Raw genomic sequence first — 23,566 nt, 5'->3', positions numbered from 1 at the left:
TGTGCCAAGAATAGGACAATCAAGCCATTGTGACATCACTGATGAGTTTGGCTCTTAGGCATTGATGGAATGAGACATTATGACATCATAATCTCAGCTCTGCAATGTTGCTATTCTTTGAGTTTCTGCAAGGTAGTTGGGACCTGAATTGGCCACTGTTGGAAACAGGATACTGGGCTTGATGGACCTTCGGTCTGTCCCAGTATAGCAATTCTTATGATTACTAATGCTATTACTTATCATTTTGAGAGCACTCCTTAACCTACACCATGCTGTTCATCTATATCAGTGGTCCCCAAACCTGTCCTGGAGGACCCCCAGGCCAGTCGGGTTTTCAAGATAGCCCTAATGAATATGCATGACAGAGATTTGCATATAATGGAAATGCCAGGAATGCAGATCTGCTCCATGCATATTCATTAGGGCTATCTTGAAAACCCGACTGGCCTGGGGGTCCTTCAGGACAGGTTTGGGAACCACTGATCTATATGCATGAGGCCGAGGCAGCCCCTTCTTTGCAGACCTTATAATCTAGTCAAAAATACAGGACAAAATAGATGTTGAAAAGAAAATGGTTACAAATAACAAATCTATGATTAGGAGAAGCTGGGATTAAGATTTAAATGTAGCCAGAAAATGGTTACAAATAACAAATCTATGATTAGGAGAAGCTGGGATTAAGATTTAAATGTAGCCTGCACCAGCTCTAGAAGTACACTCCATATAGAGAGTAAAAGTGTGAAGTCAGAAGTTGACAGTGGAGAAGGGCATAAATATTAGCGACTTGCTCTTAAGTGCAGTTCACAAGGAAGTAAGAAAGAAGCGATGAGGCGTTGCAGAATGAATTTCATTTCATTTATTAACATTATCCTCCCCCAATTTTTTTTTTTTGAGGGGGGTTCAATGCAGATTAGAATCAATGTGAATCAATTTGTTTCCAAAGTAAAAACAAAATTAAAATACAAGGCACTGATAGATAATACTGAAACATGAAAAGAAAAATTCACAATAAAATCACAATAAAGCTCTATGACAGCCATTACTTAACAGAAACCTCTAAAAAGATATGTTCTTATAAGAAGCAGCCTGATAAGAAAGACAATGCCCATGATGTCTCTTACTTTTGCAGCCCTTTGCTGAAGGGAACATAAATAGGGCATGAGATTTTCTACTCCTCTCATGTGCCATAATAACACATCTATCAACAAGATAAGAAGGAGCAGCACCAAAAGCTGCTTTGTAATATAAGCATTCAACTTGAAAATCACCCGGGCCTTCACTAGGAGCCAATGCAACTCATGATAATAAGGAGTGACATAATCGTACTTCTTTAGGCCATAAATCATTCTTACAGCTGTATTTTGGACCAAGGCCAGTCTAGTCAAATTTTTCTTAGTACTTGTCAATTATATAATATTGCAGTAATCCAAAATACTCAAAAGTAGTGTCTGAACTAAGAGAGTAAAAGCGGTAGCATCAAAGTAAGATCTGATGGTACGGAGTTTCCACAAGGTATAATAACTCTTCTGAACCACTGTATCTATCTGAGTTTTTATAGTCAAACACTGATCAAAAACAACTTGTTACAGGCTATTCACAATATGTATGAGCATTGTCACCCTCTCCTGCTTTCGCTCTGGGAGTGAATTCATTTGCTGCAGATGGTTCCATTGCCAAAATGGATTTATATGTTACAGAATCTCCCAGTGATTACATGCCCCTGCGAAATGAGGATCTGGAATAATTCTATATGAAAATTTTTGTGGGACCATATAAAATAAAGGGTCTCTTTGCAGCAATTACAACTTTCTAGGCTGGAGGTGGGGCATGGGGTTGCCAGATCTTAAGGCTTATAATATAGCATGCCATTTAAGGATGGTGCGAGACTGGATGTTTCAAACATCAGATTATTGTGATTTAGCTTTTGAAATTAATTTCATGGGTAATTCACATTCAGCTTGTGTAATCCATGTGAAAGCAGCTCAGTTATGGAAGATCATAAAACAGAATCCCTTAGTGAAATCCTTATGGTGGGCTTGGAGACAATATTGAGTGCATTATAAGCTCCATGCTCACTGTTCATGATACTTGCCACTAATGGGTAATGCGGATTTCCCACTGGGATGTTCGATGGACACTTTTTCACACTGGAAAACCCAGGGTCTTACGCAACTTGCCCATGTATTGGAGGAGAGGGATGATGAGGTCTCCTTAATACCTTATGAGACCTTACAGAATAACGTACACTATGAAACCTCAGGATTGGTATGCCTACCTCCAATTGCGGCATTACATTCTTTCAGTTCTCAAGTGCAATAAACAAGAGTTTTTTGAGACTGATTTTGATGGTCACTGGCCGATGATGTCTATGCATAAGGGGTTCATGGGTTGGCTGTAGAGAGGACTGCTGGAACCACAGGGAATTCATCCTTATGCATCAAATATTTTGGATACCATGATATTGAAAAGTTCTTGGAAAGTTTGTCTAAGGTATCCAGACTAGTTGAAAGTGTATTGTTACAGGAATTCCATTATACATTTATGTTACATATGTATATCTATCTATCAAAAGTGAAAAAGATGGGTCTCCCTTCAGATGGGACCTGTCTTAAATGTGGAGAAAGAGATGCGTCTTATAAACATTATGTATGGGACTGTTTACATATACAATGCTTTTGGACAGTGGTGTGGTCTTATTTGAGTATGTCGTGCAATGAACATTGGACTCACACTCGTTCAATTTGTTTGTTGGATGACACCTTGGAGATCCAAGATGGCATCAGACAGATCAGACATTTTCTACGCAAATCTGCCTTAATGGCTAAGTGCTGTATACTGCAACAATGGATACGTCCTGCTTATCCAACTTTAGCTCAGTGGAAAAATCATATGTATAAACTGTTGAGTATGGAAAAACAACTCTGTTTTGTTATGAGCCGTCTTACAACAAACTTCCGTTATATAAAACACAATGAAGCAAGCACACACCACAACAGATTCAGTACAACTGCTGTAGCAAAGGATTAATTATTATCCACTGGAAGGTTAACAGAGGACTAAAGGGGTATCAGACAGCCATCCAAACAACATAGTTTGGAAGGGTAAATTCTTCATTTGCCCCAAGAAGCCTCCTCCTCCTTACTTTTTATATTTTTTATTATTATTTGTTTATCTTATTTTAAGAGTATTTTTGTTGTGTTAATATTATAACTTATTTTTTAACCTTATGCATATTGAATGTACTTAGCTTTAAACTATCATTCAGCTGCAAACTGTTTCCCCGAACGCCAACGCGTTTCGAGTTCTTTGTCAAGGCGACAGGGGGAACTGAAAGCATCAGACATCCTTATGGAAATGGCCACCTTGGTTTTAACCAGGAGCTATTTTTGGTTCCATCATGAATTCTATCTCCAAAAGCACGGAATAGCTAGGGGGGCTTCTTTAGCTCCTTCGTTGGCTGCCTTATTTATGGCTGACATGGAGGAACGTTTGATTTACAAAATGCCTGGGTTTAAACACATAAAAATTTGGACGAGGTTCTTAGATGACATCTTTTGTATATGGACCGCAACTGAGGAGGATCTTGTCCAATTTGTTGACTTATTAAATGCTCTGGATAACAACATTAAGTTTACAGTCACCATACAATATAAGGAGATTCTGTTTTTGGATATTTTAATACAGAAAGGACCTACCTGTTTATCCACCACACTTTATAGAAAGAGAACTGACCGTAATAGCCTTCTGCGCTTTCATAGCTTCCACCCTGAAGGCTTAAAGAGAAGTCTCCCGATTAGCCAGTTTCTCAGGTTGAGAAGAATCTGTGATTCCACTGATGACTTTCGTGCCCAAGCCAAAATCATGAAAAATCGATTTTATCAACATGGGTACCCCTATGAGGTAGTAAAAAGTGCTTATAAGAGAGCTAAACATGCCCATAGGGAATGGCTACTCCAAGATACAGTGAATGATAAAAATCTTTTTGAGACGGTGGCTTTTGTCCAAGATTATTCCACCCTGGCCCACCGTATTTCTCAGGTGATAAAAAAAACATTGGCATATCCCTAAATTGGCCATTTCTACCCTGGAAGACTATCCGTTATGTTCCTACAGGCGTAGACGAAATATTGGAGAATATTTAAATCACAATAAATTGCAGGAATATACTCCCCCCAGTGGTGGTAATCATTACCCCTGTGGCCGATGCCAATGGTGCGTCTATACTATTTCAGGCGAAAGGTGGACTCATCCTACCACGGGGGAAGTTTTTGTTTCAAAATATAATACCACCTGCGATTCGGATAATGTCATATATGTGATTCAATGTCCTTGCCCCATGTTATACGTGGGATGTACCACTCGCCCGATTCGTGTCCGTTTAACGGAGCACAAATCACGTGTCCACACACAAAATGAATCTTCTCCCTTAGTCTGTCATTGGATTACTCGTGGGCACACTTTAAAAGATCTCAAATGGCGAGTTTTAGATCGTATTGTAGTAGGGTGAGAGGGTGGCAATACTGTCAGGAGACTTACCGTAATCGCTGTGAGCTCCGATGGATGTTCAAATTAAACTCTATGTCTCCTAATGGTTTAAATGAAACATCTGATTGGCTTGCCCAAGCCGACTTGTAGGAAGTGTCAGGTCCCTTTACAATTGTTTTAGGTTAAGTCAGCATTTCTTTCCGGATATGTCGTCATAGGGGTGGGATTATTTAATGCTGCAGGTTCAGTCAGCTGCTGCTTTACGATACGGGTAAACGGTATGCTGTGCTTTGTTAACCATAAGGTAAGATGTAATTCGGGGATAGTTTGAGATATTTTCCCTGGTTTTAGGTTTAACCTTCTAATTATGTGCTTTGTCTGCATTCTTTTTTGCTTTCAGTTCCCCCTGTCGCCTTGACAAAGAACTCGAAACGCGTTGGCATTCGGGGAAACAGTTTGCAGCTGAATGATAGTTTAAAGCTAAGTACATTCAATATGCATAAGGTTAAAAAATAAGTTATAATATTAACACAACAAAAATACTCTTAAAATAAGATAAACAAATAATAATAAAAAATATAAAAAGTAAGGAGGAGGAGGCTTCTTGGGGCAAATGAAGAATTTACCCTTCCAAACTATGTTGTTTGGATGGCTGTCTGATACCCCTTTAGTCCTCTGTTAACCTTCCAGTGGATAATAATTAATCCTTTGCTACAGCAGTTGTACTGAATCTGTTGCGGTGTGTGCTTGCTTCATTGTTAAGAGCCAGGCAGGAACAGATGAAGTTTTTGAAGATCTAGTTGCCTTTTATAGATGCATTGCCGATGCGTCTCGTGTTTGCAATATCGAACAATTTGGTTCAGACTTGCTTTTGCTATTTTGTATTCATGAAATAGACTCATGTAAGCAGAGATAAGGGTTTATAGGGTTGGGTAGGGGGACGGGAGTAGTTTCTGAGGAGGGTTCTGGTTGGGATATGAGGGAGGAAGGGACGGACATTTGGGAAGACTTTGCTGTTTGAAGTGTTTGTTATGTCGATTAACAGATGCAGTGGCTATTGTATGTTATAGGAAAAAACTGAATAAAGATATTAACAAATAAACTGTTCACCCTTCCTGCAGGTAGACATGTTGGTAGTTTTAATGGCTGTCAGGTCCTTTGGCATTCCCTTGACTGAAGAAGTGTTTTGCTGCCCCTCGGTGTTGACTTGGATGTGATTGTATGTTGACTTGGGTTTGGTTGTATGTGATGATCTTAAGGTGGCCAAACAGGTTGAAAAGGTGACGGCGAAAGCTAGAAGGATGCTAGGTTGTATAGGGAGAGGTATTGCCAGTAGGAAAAAGGAGGTATTGATGCCTCTGTATAAGACTCTGGTGAGACCTCATTTAGAATATTGTATACAATTCTGGAGGCCGCACCTTCAAAAAAATGGTACATGATCTTCATGATAAGGCGTATGGGGACAGACTTAAAGATCTCAATCTGTATACTTTGGAGGAAAGGCGGGAGAGGGGAGATATGATAGAGACGTATAAATGCGCATTAGTCGAGTCTCTTTAATTTGAAAGGAAACTGCAATGAGAGGTGATAGCTCCAGAGTAATCTGAGGAAATACTGTACTTTTTTACAGAAAGGGTGGTAGATGCGTGGAACAGTCTCCCTGAAAAAGTAGTGGAGACAGAGACTGTGTCTAATTTCAAGAAACCCTGGGATAGGCACATGGGATCTGTTAGAGAGAGGAAGAGATAACGGTTACTGTGGATGGGCAGACTGGATGGGCCATTTGGCCTTTATCTGCCATCATGTTTCTATGACAATTTAAGTAGCATACTATGCCATACTTCCTAATGTTGTTCGAATTATTTTCACTGCTGTAATTGTCTGTTGCCTATGTTCAACTTATTCTTGTTGTACACCGCCTTGCGTGAATTTTTTCAAAAATGTAGTAAATAAATCATAATAAATAAGGCCCTCTTTTATTAAGCCATGGTAGAGGGTTCTACCGCGGCCGGGATGCTAAATACTCCGATGCTGATAGGAATTCTATGAGTCTTGGTGCAGCGTTGGAGCATTTAACACTCTAGGCCGCAGTAGAATCCGCTACCACAGCCTAGTAAAAGGGGGAGGGGGAATAACAGAAATAAATAATTGTTAATATATAGCTGCTTGTTAGCTGTAAGTTTTGTTCCTTTGTGACCTGAAGATTGCAATATAGATTTTTAGCTTGAACTGTTGTTACTCATCTTGAACCCAACTTTTTGGTAGAAAGAAAATGTAAAAATAATAAAAAAAATTCTCTTTTCGACACAGTTATAGGTAGCCACGGAGAGGGTTAAGAAGGATCAAAGTTGAAAACCACTGATTTACCAAAACAGAGAATTACACAGCATTGCTTTTTACCTTTTTTGTTTTTTTTGAGGGAGGGGAGTGTTTACTTTTTTATCTATTAACCTTTATTTCTGTGAATACCTTCAGAAGGAAAAGTGTGGCTCTTATCCCTGTGAGAAGCCATCAGGGCATCACAATAGCACAGTGGTCTCAAACCTGCAGCCCGCCGGTACTATTTTGAGGCCCTGGGTATGTTTATCATAATCACAAAAGTAAAATAAAACAGTTTCTTGATCATATGTCTCTTTAGCTATAAATTACAATATTATTATTAAGACTTAGCCAAAAGGAAAGATTTATAAACTATAAAGAGTTTTACCTCATGCAAAATTGTAATTTCCTTAATAAGACATTAACTATTTTTTCTCAGGCCCTCCAAGTACCTAAAAATCCAAAATGTGGCCCTGCAAAAGGATTTGAGTTTGAGACCACTGCACTGGCATGTGTAACGTCTGAAGCTAATGTGAACCGCCAACATGTGTTGTCAGAAATGAGACGTTCAGAAACAAGGGAGTGATGCCATAAAAGTGTCAAGATGAAAAAAATAACATAGAGCAGGACAAAAGGATAGGAGATCTGGAAATAAGATTCCAAAGAGAAAATTGCCAAGAAATAGGCAAGCTGATGCGCTGAGCAAGCAAATAGTTCTCTGCTGGCTGGAATAGCATTGCTAATATGATATGGACGTATTTACATTGTAACAGAGATCTGAAAGCTGAAATCCGATAACCGATTGCTATCTGAAAATAAACCAATCCTTTGATCAGCATGGGTTGGAATGTGTCCTTTAAACTTCCACCATGGAACAGGATTTCATTTTTTTTAACCCTATGCCAGAGCCACAGTACAATACTAATAAAACCCAATTCAGAACATCTGATAAGACAATTCACATTTTTTTTTATTAGTAGGGTAAGCAGTATGAACTAACTTACTGTGGCATATCTCCCTGCTTTGGTTTAAAGAGTGGACCTTCACCCTCAGAATCTGTTGAACTGGCACCTGAAAAAAAGAAAAAGAAAAAATAGTGCAAAATTATGCATGAATTATTACACTGTGCATGAATTATTACAAAAAAAAAAAAAAAGCAAAACTCGTATTGTTGGCTTTATTGTGATCTCACAGAGTTCATTTCTTAAACAGCCCACGTAGACCACCATTGACTAACACTTAGGCTCAGATTCTCTAACTGGCGCCTCGGGACAGGGAGTTCCAGGCCTTTTTTTCGGGCACCTACCTTTGGCATGAATCGCACCTCCATAGGTGCTTTATGCCATCTAACGCCACTTCTGATGTTAGCCACGCCTACAGCAGTGTTAGGTGCTGTAAAACACCTACAGAGGTGCGATTCCAGGGCCGCTTTTTTAGGCGCCTTGAAAATCAGTTTAATAAACGTTATTTAAATGGCATTTTTCACATCGCTTGGGCGCCGTTTAGAGAATCCAGGCCTTTAAGAATGACAACACCGTTACCATCCCAGGAAGCTTATTGCATAAGAACATAAGAATTGCCGCTGCTGGGTCAGACCGGTGGTCCATCCTGCCCAGCAGTCCGCTCATGCGGTGGCCCCAGGTCAAAGACCAGTGCTCTAAATGAGTCCAGCCTCACCTGCGTACGTCCCAGTTTAGCAGGAACTTGTCCAGCTTTGTCTTGAAACCCTAGAGGGTGTTTTCCCCTATAACAGACTCCGGAAGAGCGTTCCAGCTTTCCACCACTCTCTGGGTGAAGAAGAACTTCCTTACGTTTGTATGTAATCTATCCACTTTCAACTTTAGAGTGTGCCCTCTCGTTCTCCCTACCTTGGAGAGTGTGAACAGTCTGTCTTTATTTACTAAGTCTATTCCCTTCAGTTTTCTGGAGATAACACCACTATCCAATCATGACAGAACCAACCACCTATTAATGTATTCAACTAGAAAGTAGAGAAAAAGCCTTAGATACAAAGAGAACTCCAAGGAAAATTGCCAACGAAACTTGAAAGAATCCAACAATGAGGCAAAAAATGGTCAAAGGTTCCGTGAGTGATTGCAGAACTGCAAAACCACCGACGTACAAAGGAATATATATACAAAAATAATAATAAAAGTGTGAAAGTATGAGGTACCCTCAGTGCGCAGGATAAGCGATGGGAGAAAAACTCCAACGCTTCAAGCGAAAAGGTAGAAGCTAAAGAGCCCCCACCTACACACCATCATGGGGTACCTATAGTGTGTTTTGAGATTAAATGACACAATCCCAAACAAGTGCACAATGAACACAAGTAAAAAAGTGGAATCACAAACTGCAATCACTCAGGGAACCCCCCAGCCAACTCCCAGCAAAAAAATCAAAAAAGCAACTTAGCTTGAAGAGTCTTCATTCAACGTCCAGGGGTGCGGGAACAGCGTAGATGAAACACCGCAAAACCAGGTTCAACTAAGCCTGGTTTCGGGAACAAAGTCCCTTCCTCAGGAACCCACGAATCAAATATCCAAACGGACCTCAAGGCAGGCTGGAGAGGAGCGGTGTTTCATCTACGCTGTTCCCGCACCCCTGGATGTTGAATGAAGACTCTTCAAGCTAAGTTGCTTTTTTGATTTTTTTGCTGGGAGTTGGCTGGGGGGTTCCCTGAGTGATTGCAGTTTGTGATTCCACTTTTTTACTTGTGTTCATTGTGCACTTGTTTGGGATTGTGTCATTTAATTTCAAAACACATTATAGGTACCCCATGATGGTGTGTAGGTGGGGGCTCTTTAGCCTCTACCTTTTCGCTTGAAGCGTTGGAGTTTCTCTCCCATCGCTTATCCTGCGCACTGAGGGTACCTCATACTTTCACACTTTTATTATTATTTTTGTATATATATTCCTTTGTACGTCGGTGGTTTTGCAGTTCTGCAATCACTCACGGAACCTTTGACCATTTTTTGCCTCATTGTTAGATGCAAAGAGCCAAATCCTGTTGAACTCCAACGGGGAATGTAAAACAGGAATGCTCACCCAGTGGTATAGTGAGGGTGAGAGGTGCCTGGGGCGGTGATGCCCCTCTACTGCCCTCTTCCCCACCCCCCTGCCACGTTCATGTCCCCTTCTCTTTCCCCGTATCTTTTTATCTTCTCCAGCATGCCCACGTCTGTGTCGGCCCGTCCTTTGACGTCACTTTCTAGGCGCGGGTCCCAGAAGTGATGTCAGAGAGAGCGCCAATGCTGACGCAGATAGCAACCTCGCAACGGGGAAATAAAAAAGATATGGGGGGAAAGCAAAGGGTGTGCATGTGCTAATGAGAGGAGCCGGGGGGGGGGCATGCCCTTAGGAAGATTACGCCCAGGGCAGTCTGCTTCCACCCCCTCCCCCCACATTCCCCTTATCTAATCTAATAATTCATTTCTACACCGCATAACCAAAAAGTTCAATGCGGTTTACATAAATTTCAAATACCATGCAAAAGGATCAGTTTAGTTAAATACTAAACAGAAGTTTTCAATTGCTTTCTAAAATCATAATAAGACTCAGAACAAAGTAGCCACTGGGCTCACTTTCAATCATGGGCTGAAATAGCACATTATAACACTATTTCCATGCACTTTGTGTTAGTAAGTACGGGCCTATGTGGGCTGTGTGAGAATGCACAAAATCCCCCAAATTCTACACAAGATGCCTTAATGTTAGTCACCTAGATTAGGGCATCTAGGCGATCTAGATGCCTAACCTACACCGACTTTTACAGAGCCGCTGTAGAGGTTTCTACCGCAGGCCAATGAGGTAAATGTTCCAATGAGCATCGGAGCACTTACCTCGCCAGCCTGCGTTTATTGCCTTACAACGGGGATATTTTAAGAAATTTCAGGATGTGTAGAAACCATTAACAAAATATTGTAAGGATTAAGTAAAATTGTTTCCCTTATATTTATCAGTTTAAGGTGTAGGGAGGGGGGTATTTTATTATTACATATTTTATATGATAATGGAATATATGGTTGGGAGGGATGGGAAAGGGGAAGGGATAAGAATTTATGTAATGTACCAATGATTGTTTATAAGTGATGTGATGTATTTATTGCTACTGTGAATGAATATATTTAACACTTAATGTAATTTTGAAAATGAATAAAGAATTTATAAAAAAAAAAAAAGAAACCTCTACCTCGGCTTTGTAAAAGGAGTCCCCTAATTATTTAAAAAGCTTAATCGGTGAGGATAAAGCAATTAGTATTTCATCACTGGCTTAAATTAACTTAAATTGGATAGTGGGCACCTAACTCGGTAGGCATTTACCAGAAAGTAGGTGCGGTTAGGGGAGGATCGCGGCCGGGAACCAGTCACTCATGTCCTTTCCGACTGTCCTGCCAGCCCTGCAGCCCTGAAATAAACCTGCTCTCTGCCTCCCTGACTCTCTCTCTCTCTCTCTCTCTCTGCCTCCCCGACTCTCTCTCTCTCTCTGGCTTCCCGGCTCTCTCTCTCTCTGGCTCCATGGTTCTCCTGCTCTCTGTCACGACCTGCTATCTGCCTCACTGACTCTCTCTCTCTGGCTCACCGGCTCTGGCTCCATGGCTCTCCTGCTCTCTGCTGCGACCTTCTCACTGCCTCCCCGACTCTCTCTCTCTGGCTCCCCAGCTTTCCTGCTCTCCGCCACAACCTGCTCTCTGCCTCCTTTAACTCTCCTGATCTCTGCCGCCCTTTCCTGCAGTGCGAGCCTGTAGTTTTAACCCGCTTTAAACCCGTGGGTTAAATCCATGGGCTTGCACTGCAGGGAAGGGCGGCGGAGAGCAGGAGAGTCGGGGCCAGTTAACCCCCCCCCCCAAAAAAAAAAAAGCAGACAGCAAACACATGCAAAGACCATCTACAGGCAAAGTAGATGGGCTGCGGCTGCGTTGGGATCGCTACCCGGCGATCTGTGATGGCAGATGGGGGCGTGCCTACGATCACCCCCATTAGAATATTCTGGCTTCTAGAATTGATCGGCCCTGCCCGGATCGGACACGGATCAGTCACGATCGGGCAGGTTAGTGAATCAGGCCCTATGTTTTCAGCGCCATTTGCTGATTCTACTCCTGAGTGCTTTATTTTGTGTCATGTGCAGAGAATGGGTGCGGAAGGCTTCTTGCAATTAACATCTTGCTCTTCGCCCATGCTAATATGCAGATCGTGTGGGACAACTTCCTTCCTCCTAAATAAGAGGCGCTAACTGGCAAATCCAATCTGCCTAGTGCGCCCAGCTGATATAGGTGCCTAACTTAATTGATGCATAGACTTAATTGGCGCCAGTAATCAGCACTTAGCACCTCTTAATTGACTTTAATTGGACTTAGTTGAAAAACATGATTCTGTAAAATGTAGGCGCCTAGTCCAAAGTGCCTACATAAAAGTGGGCGTGGTTAGAGGACACATCATGGGCGTGTTTTTGAGTTAGGCGCCTCTTTGTAAATTAGGTGCCATTAGATACCTGACTTAGATGCAAGTGTTTAGGTGAAGAAAACCATGGCATAAATAGGGTTCAAGTAAAGTTAAGACACTTGGCGACACCTATGCACTTAGGCATCACTAAGCATAATCTATAATGACTGCTAACTTTTATGGAATTGTGCTTAGTGCCACCCTAGTTGGCACAGATTTTTTAGGTGGCATATAGAATCTGGCCCTAAATGCCTCCACGCTATCTTCAACCTGTGTACTACGCTCTGAAGTGCATTTTCGTGCAGCAACTGCAGGTGACATGTTGGGCAAAGCCCTCCCCGGGTTAGTTTTGCACTTGTCATGCATTAACTTCCTGTGTTAAAGAGTTTTAAGTGCAAATATAGATCTGTACCAAATAGCAGATTTTATAATTAGGCAAGAACGCAAATAATGAAAAAATATGACTAGCAGATATGAAGAATGGGCATTGAGCTTTAGCATAACAAATAATAAAAGAAGTAATGTGAAACCAGAGATCAAAGGGCACATTCTATAAGAAGCGCCCAAAAGTTAGGCGCCGAATTCAGCGCGATTCAAGTAAAATTGGGTGCTGTTTAGTGAATCACGCTGAGCGGCACCTATTTTGGAGGTGCCCAATAAATAGGCCAGCTCTAGGTACAACTAAAAGTTAGGCGCCCGTACGAGCGCGTAAGCACGCTTATGAGCAGCGATTCTGTAACAAAGCGCCTAACAAGAAGCCACGCCCACGCTTAACATGCATAGCGCTTATTTTTTTTTAAAGGCTGCCTAAATTTTTAAAGGCGCCTTGTTACAGAATCGCTCTTTCTTGATAGGCGCCTAAGTTTCAATTATTGCTTATTAAAATGCTTAATTGGGCTTGTTATTCAATTTAGATAGGCGCCTATCTAGTTGGGCGCCTCCGAAATAGGTGCCTAACATTAGGCGCTGGTTACAGAATTTGGGCCCAAGTGTTTAGTTCAGTAGGATTTAGCACAATAGCGCCCGCCTTGGATTATTCATATTCTAATTTAAATCGCCATTTGGCCAAAATGCGAATAATGTATTCCCGAACAAATTATATATGAATATTTGGTACAACCCTGGTGCAAAATCTAATGTACTTTATGGTATGAGCCCCTAGGTTTTTAGTAAATAGGGGTCATAGCAGAGTATAGTGAGCTAGATTTACCCATTTATCATCCAATATAGAGTGTTGTGAGCGTCACTGTCTTACCCACTAACGCAGTTGAAAACAAATCAGTGTCCTCGAGAACCCAGCAGTGCCCAGGAGATAGCTAGCATGCACACGGAAAAACCAGAGCTCACCCACATGTCTGAGTTTTAAGCTTTGCTTATTTTGATTATCTTGCTGCGATGCATCAGCCTCCGCCAGCCTGTCTGTTTACATTTTGCTGTCAGAAGTGAGGCATGGAACACAGGTGGGGCCCAGCATATTATGGAGCATAGTTTTATTTAGCACTCTTGCTAAATGAAATCTAAGGAGACCAGCTCACGGGGAAAAGGAAATCACAGTGTGTTAAAAAAAAAAAGAGAGAGAGAACTAGGAAGACGTAAACAAAAAGATGTAGCCAAAATATTGAAACATGACACATTCCCGCTTTCCCTTTTTCTTTTCCTACAGTCATAAGAACATAACAATAGCCTTACTGGATCAGACCAATGGTCGGTCCATCAAGCTCAGTAGTCCATTTTCAGGGTGGCCAATCCAGGTCACTAGTACCTGGCCAAAACCCAAGGAAGTAGCAACATTCCAAGCTACCTATCCAGGGCAAGTAGTGGCTTCCCCCATGTCTTTCCTCCAGGAAATTGTCCAAGCCCTTCTTAAAACCAGCTATTCTATCCACTCTTACCACAACCTCTGGCAACGCTTTCCAGAGCTTAACTATTCTCTGAGTGAAAAAATATTTCCTCCTATTGGTTGTAAAAGTAGTTCCCTGTAACTTCATCTAGTCTTTGTAATTTTTGACGGAGTGAAAAATCGATCCACTTCTATCTGTTCTTCTCCATTGAGGATTTTGTAGACTTCAATCCTATCTACTCTAAATATACATTAAAACTGAATGCTTATTAGTACGCAATATAGGGAAATTAGAAATAACATGTCAGACATGTAAATCTTTGCCAACTCTATGTTAACCTGAGTTTATTAAATAAAGCTTTACCTACATGCTGTAAGCGTGACCTTTCAGGCACGATATTCAGATTGTAGGGGCTCCTGATTTTTCACCGTGTGTTTCTTTCCAGCATTATTATTATTATTTTTTTTTCTTTCTGTTTCCTTTCTGCTTTGGAAATGAACAGGCAAGATTCCCTGAGAGATTTCAGTTAATCTTTAAACTAGCGACTATTGAGGAGATGCAGGCAAATTTGCCTCCGCCCTTCACTTCCAGAGCAGGTCTGTGATCACTCACTCGGCTGATAAAGCTCCGGCAGCCTTCTTGCAGGTGCTTACAGCTGCCTCTCTCACAGGGAATGTGCTGGCAAGGATCAACCTGATGCACAGCTGTAAATCTGGATAGGACAGAATATCTCCTAAGCGTAAGAAAAATATGAGACCTATCTCCAGTATTGGCTATTCACTCAGCTCAGTACATTTTGCAGAGTTTGATTCACCCCTGACTTGTTGGCTCTTAAAGATAAAGCTCTCTCATTAGAGGAAAAATGTTCACATGCTCATTTGTTTTTCTCCAACCTATCCACTTGCAGTTTTTCTCTGTCACATACCAACAGAAGTCCAATTAGAGGCATCTCTTTATAGTTTTTGAGATCAATATTCAAAGCAATTTAAACAGCCAGAAACAGTTCATGGATGGTTAAATCGCTTGTTCAGAGCTATCCATTGATATTTAATGGCATTTAGGAGGGAATTCATCAAACGGGCGCTTACTGATTTACTAAATGCTAAGATGCCCATTATGTAGGTGCTGGTGATATTCAGTGCCGGCAGCAATATAGTGAAGGAGGAGAATTTAGGACAGCTCAAAAGACTCATGAAGTGCTGTGAGATGTCACAGCAGCCATTTTCTACAGCTTGCTGCAAGGGGCTTCACTCCTACCCCTAATACCTTCACTGGATCACTAGGGAGTAAAGGTAAGCCTGGAGGAATGTCTACCTAGACTGCAAGAGGGTCGGGGTAGGGGGTTATGTTCTGTGAGGTGTAGGGGGGCTTCTACATGGCATGGGCTGGGGGGGGGAAGAAGGAAGGGGTTTTTTTTTGGAAGGGGATTGGAAGGGAGATACAAGAACCAAGAATAAAAAAGTTATGCGAGTTCTGACTGATATTCAGCTGGGTGGGATCTGCATAACTTTCTTTTGCAGGCCCTGGCTGAGTTGAATTCATTGTTCACACATTAGCACTGTGGAAGACATACATTTTCAAGTGCTGGCAGATCATACTAATTGGCAAACATTGTCTCTCAAGGATTGTATATAGTCACATATTCAAGAGGAAATTGTGAACCTCTGACAAAGGCAGTTGCTGAAACAAGGCCCATGTCGGGTTCGTTTCAAGCTTACTACATATAGGTGTTATCATTGCCAGCTTGGATTCCTTGGTCATCTCTGCTCGTTTGTTGCGGTTCTGATTTTGTGGGGAAGTTTCCCTCTTCTTTTGTTTCCCACATATGCGGGACAATGTAGCCCTGGATATTTAGTGCTGGTGCCCGCACTGTGCTGGTGCCTGGCATTGAATATCTGGGGTTAAATTAGCCAGAGACGTTCAGCATTTAGAAAAAAAAAAACACTGCCAGCTACCAGCTAAATATCAGCTGGTATATTTTTATTAATTAAACCAGATAGATAGATAGATTGCGAGCCCACCAGGACAGATTGGGAAAATACTTGAAGTACCTGTTTGTAAACCACTTTGAGTGTGGTTGTATAACTACAACAAGGTGATATACAAGTTCCAATCCCTTTCCCCTGATTGACAGTACAATACCTTTTCAACATAGCATATGCATATAACCATGGGTGCAGCGAGGGAGGGAGGCACCGTGTGTCCCCTACTCTTCCCCACTGCTCAAGCACCTCCCCCACGTACCTCTTGAAATGTTCACCAGCACGAGCAGCATCTTCCATCCCCTGCTTGCGCTGGTCTTGGCTCCCTTCTGATGTCACTTCCTGGTCATGGACCAGGATGTGACATCAGAAAGGAGCCAAGGCCTAGGGTTACCATATATCTCCAGAAAAAGGAGGATGGGTTGAGACATCCAGGTTTTACTTCTACTGAAAGCAATGGAAGTAAAACCCGGATATCTCAATCCATCCTCCTTTTTCTGTTGCCTTATGGTAACCCTAGGCCTTGGCTCCTTTCTGATGCCACATCCTGGTCCCACGACCAGGAAGTGACATCAGAAGGGAGCCAAAGCCGGCATGAGCAGGAAGTAGAAGATGCTGCTCGCACCGGTGAACATTTCAAGAAGTATGTAGGGGATAGGGTAGAGAAGAGGCACCGGCACACCCGCCAAGATGTCACCTGGAGCCACTGCATATAACCTTTCTTACAAAACATTATACCAAGCAAAGTTACATATTTACACATTAGCCTAAACAGCATGTGGTTTTATTATAGTATCATCCTCCTGTTTCCCTTTTTATCACATTCTTCTTATTGATAGGCACGTTTTGATTCCTCTCCATGGCCTGATATTCCAGCTCTATTGCCCGCCATTACATTACTTGATCTGGACCTACAATCCCAATATCTCTGCCCTCCCTTTCACAATGTTTAATCTTACATATTCAACAACATGCTGTACGCTCTGTGTGGTAGCGTCCCTCATACAGGTGCCCAAATTTGCTTAAAGGTCCTCCATAAGTACGGAGTTCTCTTTGCGTCTAGTCTTTCAAATTTTAAAAACTGATATAAATCATTTTAGGGATGAGCAGCCAAAATATTTTCAGGGAATTTTCACTATTTGTTTTTGTGGTGCCATGTTGCTGCTTTGTCAGTTGCCGATCACAGTGTGCCCAAAATCCTACATAAAGCACTAAAACATACACAAATTAATTGAATAATGAGCTAATACTTGGTATTTGATTTAGGTGTTGAAAATGTATCAACCATGAAGACCTTTCACTATGCCAAAATAAGAGCTTCAATAATCTCTGTGGCAGGAGTGCTTTTATGGCAGTGTATCACAAACTGTGTGCCTGTAAAATTTTAGGAGTGCCACGACACACTGGGGAGGAGGAGAGGTGCCGGTACCAGCTGACTGTCTACAGCAGTGGTTCCCAACCCTGTCCTGGAGGACCACCAGGCCAGTCGGGTTTTCAGGCTAGCCCTAATGAATATGAATGAGAGAGATCTGCATATAATGGAGGTGCCAGGCATGCAAATCTGCTCCATGCATATTCATTAGGGCTATCCTGAAAACCCGACTGGCCTGGAGGTCCTCCAGGACAGGTTTGGGAACCACTGGTCTACAGGATGTGCCTCTTACGGAAGAGGCACGGCAATCAGCTGATGCCAGCGCCTCTCCTTCTCTTTGGCCCTCTTCCCTGCTTGCACCCCCCCTACTGGTGGCTCAGGGCCCATCTGGAGGAGCTTTGATGTCACACATGCACGGACTTTTGGATGCCTCGAGCCGCGGCCACGTTTAGTGTGCCAAGGCTTGACAAATGAGGGTGCCTAGCTCGATACAGAAATTTGATTGTCTGCTTTGCTTGATTGCTGATAAATGCTGACTTTTACAAAGCTGCAGTAGTGGTTTCTACCACAAGCCGGCGAGGTAAATGCTCACAGAATTCCTATGAGCATCGAAGCATTTACCTCGCTGGCCCATAGTAGAAACCTTTTCCTTGGCTTTGTAAAAGGAGCCCAAATATATAAAAAATATATATGTATAAGGAGTGCACTTTAACCATTTTACAAATATTCAAGTGTAAAAGCAGTTCCACAACTTTCATGTATAAGTGGCACCACTTCCATGTGTAGCCAGCCAGTTTTACCAACCTCTAGCTATAAAAGCCCTGTTTCATTTTGGAGTGCAAATAAATAATGGGGGATTAAAGATAATTGCTTTCTTAATCCCTTTTACAAGCACCACTTTAACAGCATCATTGGCTCCATTAAATTCAAAACACTGATCCGTTGTTTGTACTTTTCTGTGAATTTAAAACCGTTCAGTAAGCTTTAGTTAGAGGAGATGCACCGTTTTCTAAAAGCAGAATAAGAGCAATTTCAACAGGCTATTAGAAAAATTATACCTGGAATATATTGGATCCTAATTGCCTCATATAGAGAGAACGAAGAAACCATGTGTACACTGCAAAATAGGGCTTCTAGAATATGGTCCTAAATATTTCAGGTGAAAAAAAATATCAGTTCTGAATTTTTGATGAAGGTAAGAGCAGAACATATACAAGTCACTAGTCAAAAATCTGGCTGACTTCAGAGTTAATTGGATAAAGCTTTCCTTTGGATATTTCAGAGCCACCAATCTAGAGTGCAACCAGATGTACACAGGTTAAATATAACTGGTTCAGTCTCACTGAAATAAATCATTATCCTAAACCTAATCAGATAACTATCCAGTGAACTTTAGACTGTGACTTTTAGTGGCCCAACTTAACTGGTTATGAGGATTAAGTGGCTAGGGCTGTTCAGTTTGGAGAAGAGACAGTTGAGAGGAGATATGATAGAGGCATATAAAATACTAAGAGGAGTGACCCCTCTGTATCTTTTAAAGTCTTCAATTCTTTTCTGGCACCGAGCAGCAACTCCTACCTGGTGCTCACACCAGCTATGAGCCTTCTCTCTGATGTAACTTCCTGTTTCTGCAATAGTGTATACTGGTGACTTGTATTGGCTGCTGTCAGAGACGGTCTGATTGACCTCTGGTCTGCCCCAGTATGGCATTTTCTAATTGTGTTTAGCCTGCACAGTTGGTGATATTTTTTTTTTAATGCCAACAACCAAACTTCAATTCACACAGTTTTTCCAACTTTAGGTTTTTATGGACAACCCTATCCTCCATTACCTCGGGTACTGTGAGCCTGCAAGGACAGAAAGGGAAACATGTGAGGCTCAAATTCTAAAAGTGGCGCCATTAGGAAGGCACCAGTAGGTACTCTACAGGTGCCTAAGTTAATTATTTTAATTGGCTATTAATGTCATGATAATTGACTGCATTGTTAAAAACCAATTAAAAGAAAAAGAAGAAGGTGTCACGAGGTGCGTACAAAACACGGTGCCGGAATCGCATCTATGCAGATGCTTAGCAGCGTTGAACGTCACAAGAGGCATGGTTAAGGGCGAAGCTGACACTCAGCCCAACTCAGCGTGATTCTACGTCGAAGGTAAGCGCTGAAAATGTAGGCCTGTAAAACCCTGGCCCACATTTCCAATGCCTACCTTCTAAGCAGGCCGTGATTCTGAAAGTGGCACCGTAATCTGAGTGGCATGCTGCCAGCGCCATTTTTTCAGGCACCTGCCGATTATGGCGCCACTTTCAGAATCTGGGCCTTAGAGTGATTGATCCCTATTCAATGTGAACGACTCGTAGATATATAAGCAGAATATAAATCACACTAGCATTCTTATAATGGAATCTATTTCCCTTCAGTTGTTACAGAATATGCTCTTAACACACATCCTCAGGATGCCTAAATGGAAGTGCCCAGTTAGTTTCATTTTATTTGTACAAGTGTAATCAAATTTTAAATGTTTCCAAACTGTGTTTTTAGGAAGGAATGGTAGATACAAACTGTACTATCTTTGGATCAGAGGCTAGTCCGATATAAATAAGTTATGGATGTACGTGAGCAGCTGGGTGCTGGTAGAAGGAAAGGAGGGTATTTACGGAGCACCTTTTGTGGATCATCCTCTTGTGCATGCCAAATATCAGGGCCCTTTTACCGAGGCCCTCTTTTACTAAGGTGCGCTAACCGATTAGCTCATGCTAATCAAATTAGCACATGCTAAACGCTAAAGCGTGCATGTTAGGCTATGGCGCATTAGCGCGTGCTAATTCGATTAGCGTACTCTAATCAGTTAACGCACCTTAGTAAAAGAGGGGGTAAGTGCTGCACTCAGGACCCACGTATTAACTGCAGGCTCAGAGTGTACCACCCATGTGCTAAATATTACATTTTATTCTTTAGAGCAGGGCTGTGTTTGGAAGCAGAGAGTTGGAATGCCCTGCCCTAACTGGTTAGTGCATGGGCATTGGTACATGCTGACCAGTTAGCGCAGGATTAGCATGAGAGCCCATGGTGCCTATTAAACAGGTGAAATCGAGGGCTCACGTGCTGGTGACCATGCTCTAATTTTGCAATTTGTGCATGGCTATTAATAAGAAAATGGCACTGTCAGCCATCTTGGAGTCATGCTAAAAAAAATAGGCCTCTGCATGTGGGAAATCCACAGGCTAAAAACAGTGCCGGCCACTTTTTAGTGTGGTTTAGTAAAAGGACCCCATTGTTTTCAACGCACAAAGAAAAATTGGAGGGGGGGGGAAGAGTATCTTGTGAATATTAGCCTTTGAAAAGAGTTGCGTATTGGAAAAACCGAGTAATTCTTGCTATTTGCTGTTATGTGAAAAAAATCTTTTAGCTATTGAACAGAAACGGAACATTTTTTTGCTGTAAAAATACACAGATAACTTTGGGCTCCTTTTATCAAACCGCGCTAGCAGTTTAATGCGCGTTAAACCACCGGCTGCGCTAGCCGCTACCGCCTCCTTTTGAGCAGGCGGTAGTTTTTTGGCCAGCACGGGGGTTAGCGCGTGATGAAGAATCGCGCGCGTTAACCCCGCTAGCGCGGCTTGATAAAAGGAGCCCTTTGTCTGCTTGACCATTACCCCTACTAAACTCTTCAGAAAGACTATCAAAACTGTTATATTTTTTCCCCAATCACTTTTTTTTCACTTCTCTTCCATCTTAGGGCTCCTTTTACACAGCCGTGGTAGTGATGCTGCCACGGTAAATGCATTGAAGCTCATTCAGTTCATATGGGCTTCGGTGCATTTACCACAGCAGTATAGCTATCGTGGCTTTGTAATAGGGGCCTTAATTTCTTATTAAAAATCATTCCTTAGCTCACTTGACCTTTTAACGATTAGTTAAAGAAATGTGGCTCATATGCTCATTTATTATATGGAATATTAGTTAATTTTAAATCATAGGTTAATGATCTGGAGATCCTAATGCTTTTTTTGGCACATATATCTAGTAATCATAGAGTTGTTTTTGACTTTGCAAATAAGTTTTAGGGCTCCTTTTACAAAGGTGCGTTAGGGCCTTAATGCGCGGAATAGCGCAATCTAAAATGCCACGCGCGCTAGCCGCTACCGCCTCCTCTTGAGCAGGCAGTAGTTTTCCAGGTAGCGCGCGCTAAAAACGCTAGCGCACCTTTGTAAAAGGAGCCGTTTTCTTTATCTTTTTGTTGTTGTTGTTTTGTTTTTACCTTCAACAAACACTTCTGCAGACGTGCTGTCCAGTCCCAGGGAATTTGAGGCTGCACAGGTGTAACGTCCCGTGTCGTCCTCAAAGGCTTCTGTGATGACCAGAGAATGGAGATTCCCACGCTCGCAACTGATCAGGATGTCAGGCGAATTCTGCAGCTCTTTCCCTTCACAAAACCACCTGTAATCCAACAGATCATATATAAGCGTGGACATGAGAACAGGAAGGGAGGGAACAATAAATGCTAAAGTAAAAGAAAGACAGACGGAGAGACAATAGTGTGCAAGCAAAAGCTGCACTGAATAGCCCAGAAGCGATGAGTCACGCTTGACTGATGGCGACTAAAATGCAGCTCAAGAGCACTAAGTGAAAACAGATGTTGTAATTACCTGGGGCAAGAGCATACCTTATGGAAATTATATAGAACCGGCAACATCCTTTGTGCTGAATGTTAGCGGTATAATCAACTTATGTTCCAGTGGTGATAATTTCTACATATTCCATGTGGCAGCATAGCTATATACAATGATGAATCTATTCTTTCATCTTCAACATTGTTATGCCCATTATATACTTTGACAATAACTGAAGAAATAAACATTATTTTTTACTTTGTTTGATCCAAATATAGAAGCCCAAAGCTTGTTTCATGGGCGCCACTTCTATTCAGTGAGTCGTATAGTTTTGGATCTTGCAATGTGTTTATGGAGATATCTGGCTTGTCATTATAAAAGCACATGCTTCTCCACGAAGTATTAGCACAAATCCTACAGAAATTGCATTTAGATTGAAGGCACAGACATTTGGGCCTGATTCTATAAATGGCGCCTAACTCAGAAACGGCACTTATCGCATGCCATTCAAAATGCTGCCATAAGACTAATTTTCAACCTGAAAAGGAGTGATAGGATCACACCTTATCTACTCAAGCTGCACTGGCTAACAGTGGAAGCTAGGAATAATTATAAATTATTTTGTATGCTAGTGTTTAAGCCCGTTAGATTAACGGGTGCTAGATGACCGCCTCTCCTGCTTTTGAACCTGGGCAGGGGCAGAGGCAGAGCCGGGGCGGGAGGGAGTGACGGTGGGAGAGCAATTTCAAAGCCTCGGCAGCGGCGGCTCCTTGACCAATCCGCGCTTACAACGTCCCCACACTCGCGGTCTGGCTGGCTCCCCCACCAAAGCCCTTCGCAGCGGCAGCCCCTCCAGCATTCGTCCCCGCGTCCCAAGCCTCTCCGAAGGGCGGCTCCCACGAAAATGGTGGCCCTCTGTCCAAAGCCGCCGCGGCAGCCTCCCTCAAGACACATTTCAAATCTGACATATTGTAATCACAAAACAGAAAATAAAATTATTTTTCTTACCTTTTGTTGTCTGGTCATTAGTCATACCATGTAGGGGTCCCAGGCTAAGGTTGGCTTTTGATAACTCGCTTGCCAGGGCCCCTTCTTTCTTCTTCCCTCCCTCCATCCCTGCAGCTGAAGACAGGCACCTCCCCCCAGTGGTCTGAGACAGGAGGGAGCAGTTAGGAGAGGGTCTAAGGGCAAAGAGGGGCTCAACAGCGCACAACCACCTTTCCTTCCCTCCCTCCATCAGGTGCAGTGAATCCACCAATGTTAAAAGAAGCCGCGTCGAAATCAGAGGCCTGCCACTGCCATAGCACTTTCCCCTCTGCCTTGGTCCCGCCCCTTCTCTGACATATGGGACCGCAACAGAGGGAACGTGTTACGGTGGCGGCAGGGCTCCAATTTCAAAGCAGCTCCTTTTAACATAGGCGGAGCTGAACTGTACTTGATGGAGGAAGGGAAGGAACGGTGGGGCAAATTTCGGCAATGGCAGGAATTGTTTGGCGGGCCAAGCACCGTGAAACTTTGT

At 42.4% G+C, this 23,566-nt stretch overlaps 1 protein-coding gene across 4 annotated transcripts in view; it reads right to left on the bottom strand.

Annotated features, from left to right (window-relative positions):
* PALLD (palladin, cytoskeletal associated protein) overlaps positions 1 to 23,566 on the bottom strand; it is a 792,721-nt gene that overhangs the window by 390,981 nt on the left and 378,174 nt on the right. For all 4 annotated transcript variants that reach the window (XM_033942034.1, XM_033942043.1, XM_033942063.1 and 1 more), the window contains 2 exons: positions 21,696 to 21,874; positions 7,809 to 7,875 (listed from right to left, as the gene is read on the bottom strand). In XM_033942034.1, coding sequence (XP_033797925.1) covers positions 7,809 to 7,875; positions 21,696 to 21,874 — 246 coding nt within the window. The remainder of the gene's footprint in view (positions 1 to 7,808; positions 7,876 to 21,695; positions 21,875 to 23,566) is intronic.

Source organism: Geotrypetes seraphini, chromosome 1, assembly GCF_902459505.1.
Source record: "Geotrypetes seraphini chromosome 1, aGeoSer1.1, whole genome shotgun sequence".
Lineage (NCBI taxonomy): Eukaryota > Metazoa > Chordata > Amphibia > Gymnophiona > Dermophiidae > Geotrypetes > Geotrypetes seraphini.
This window is presented reverse-complemented; position numbering and strand designations above follow the sequence as displayed.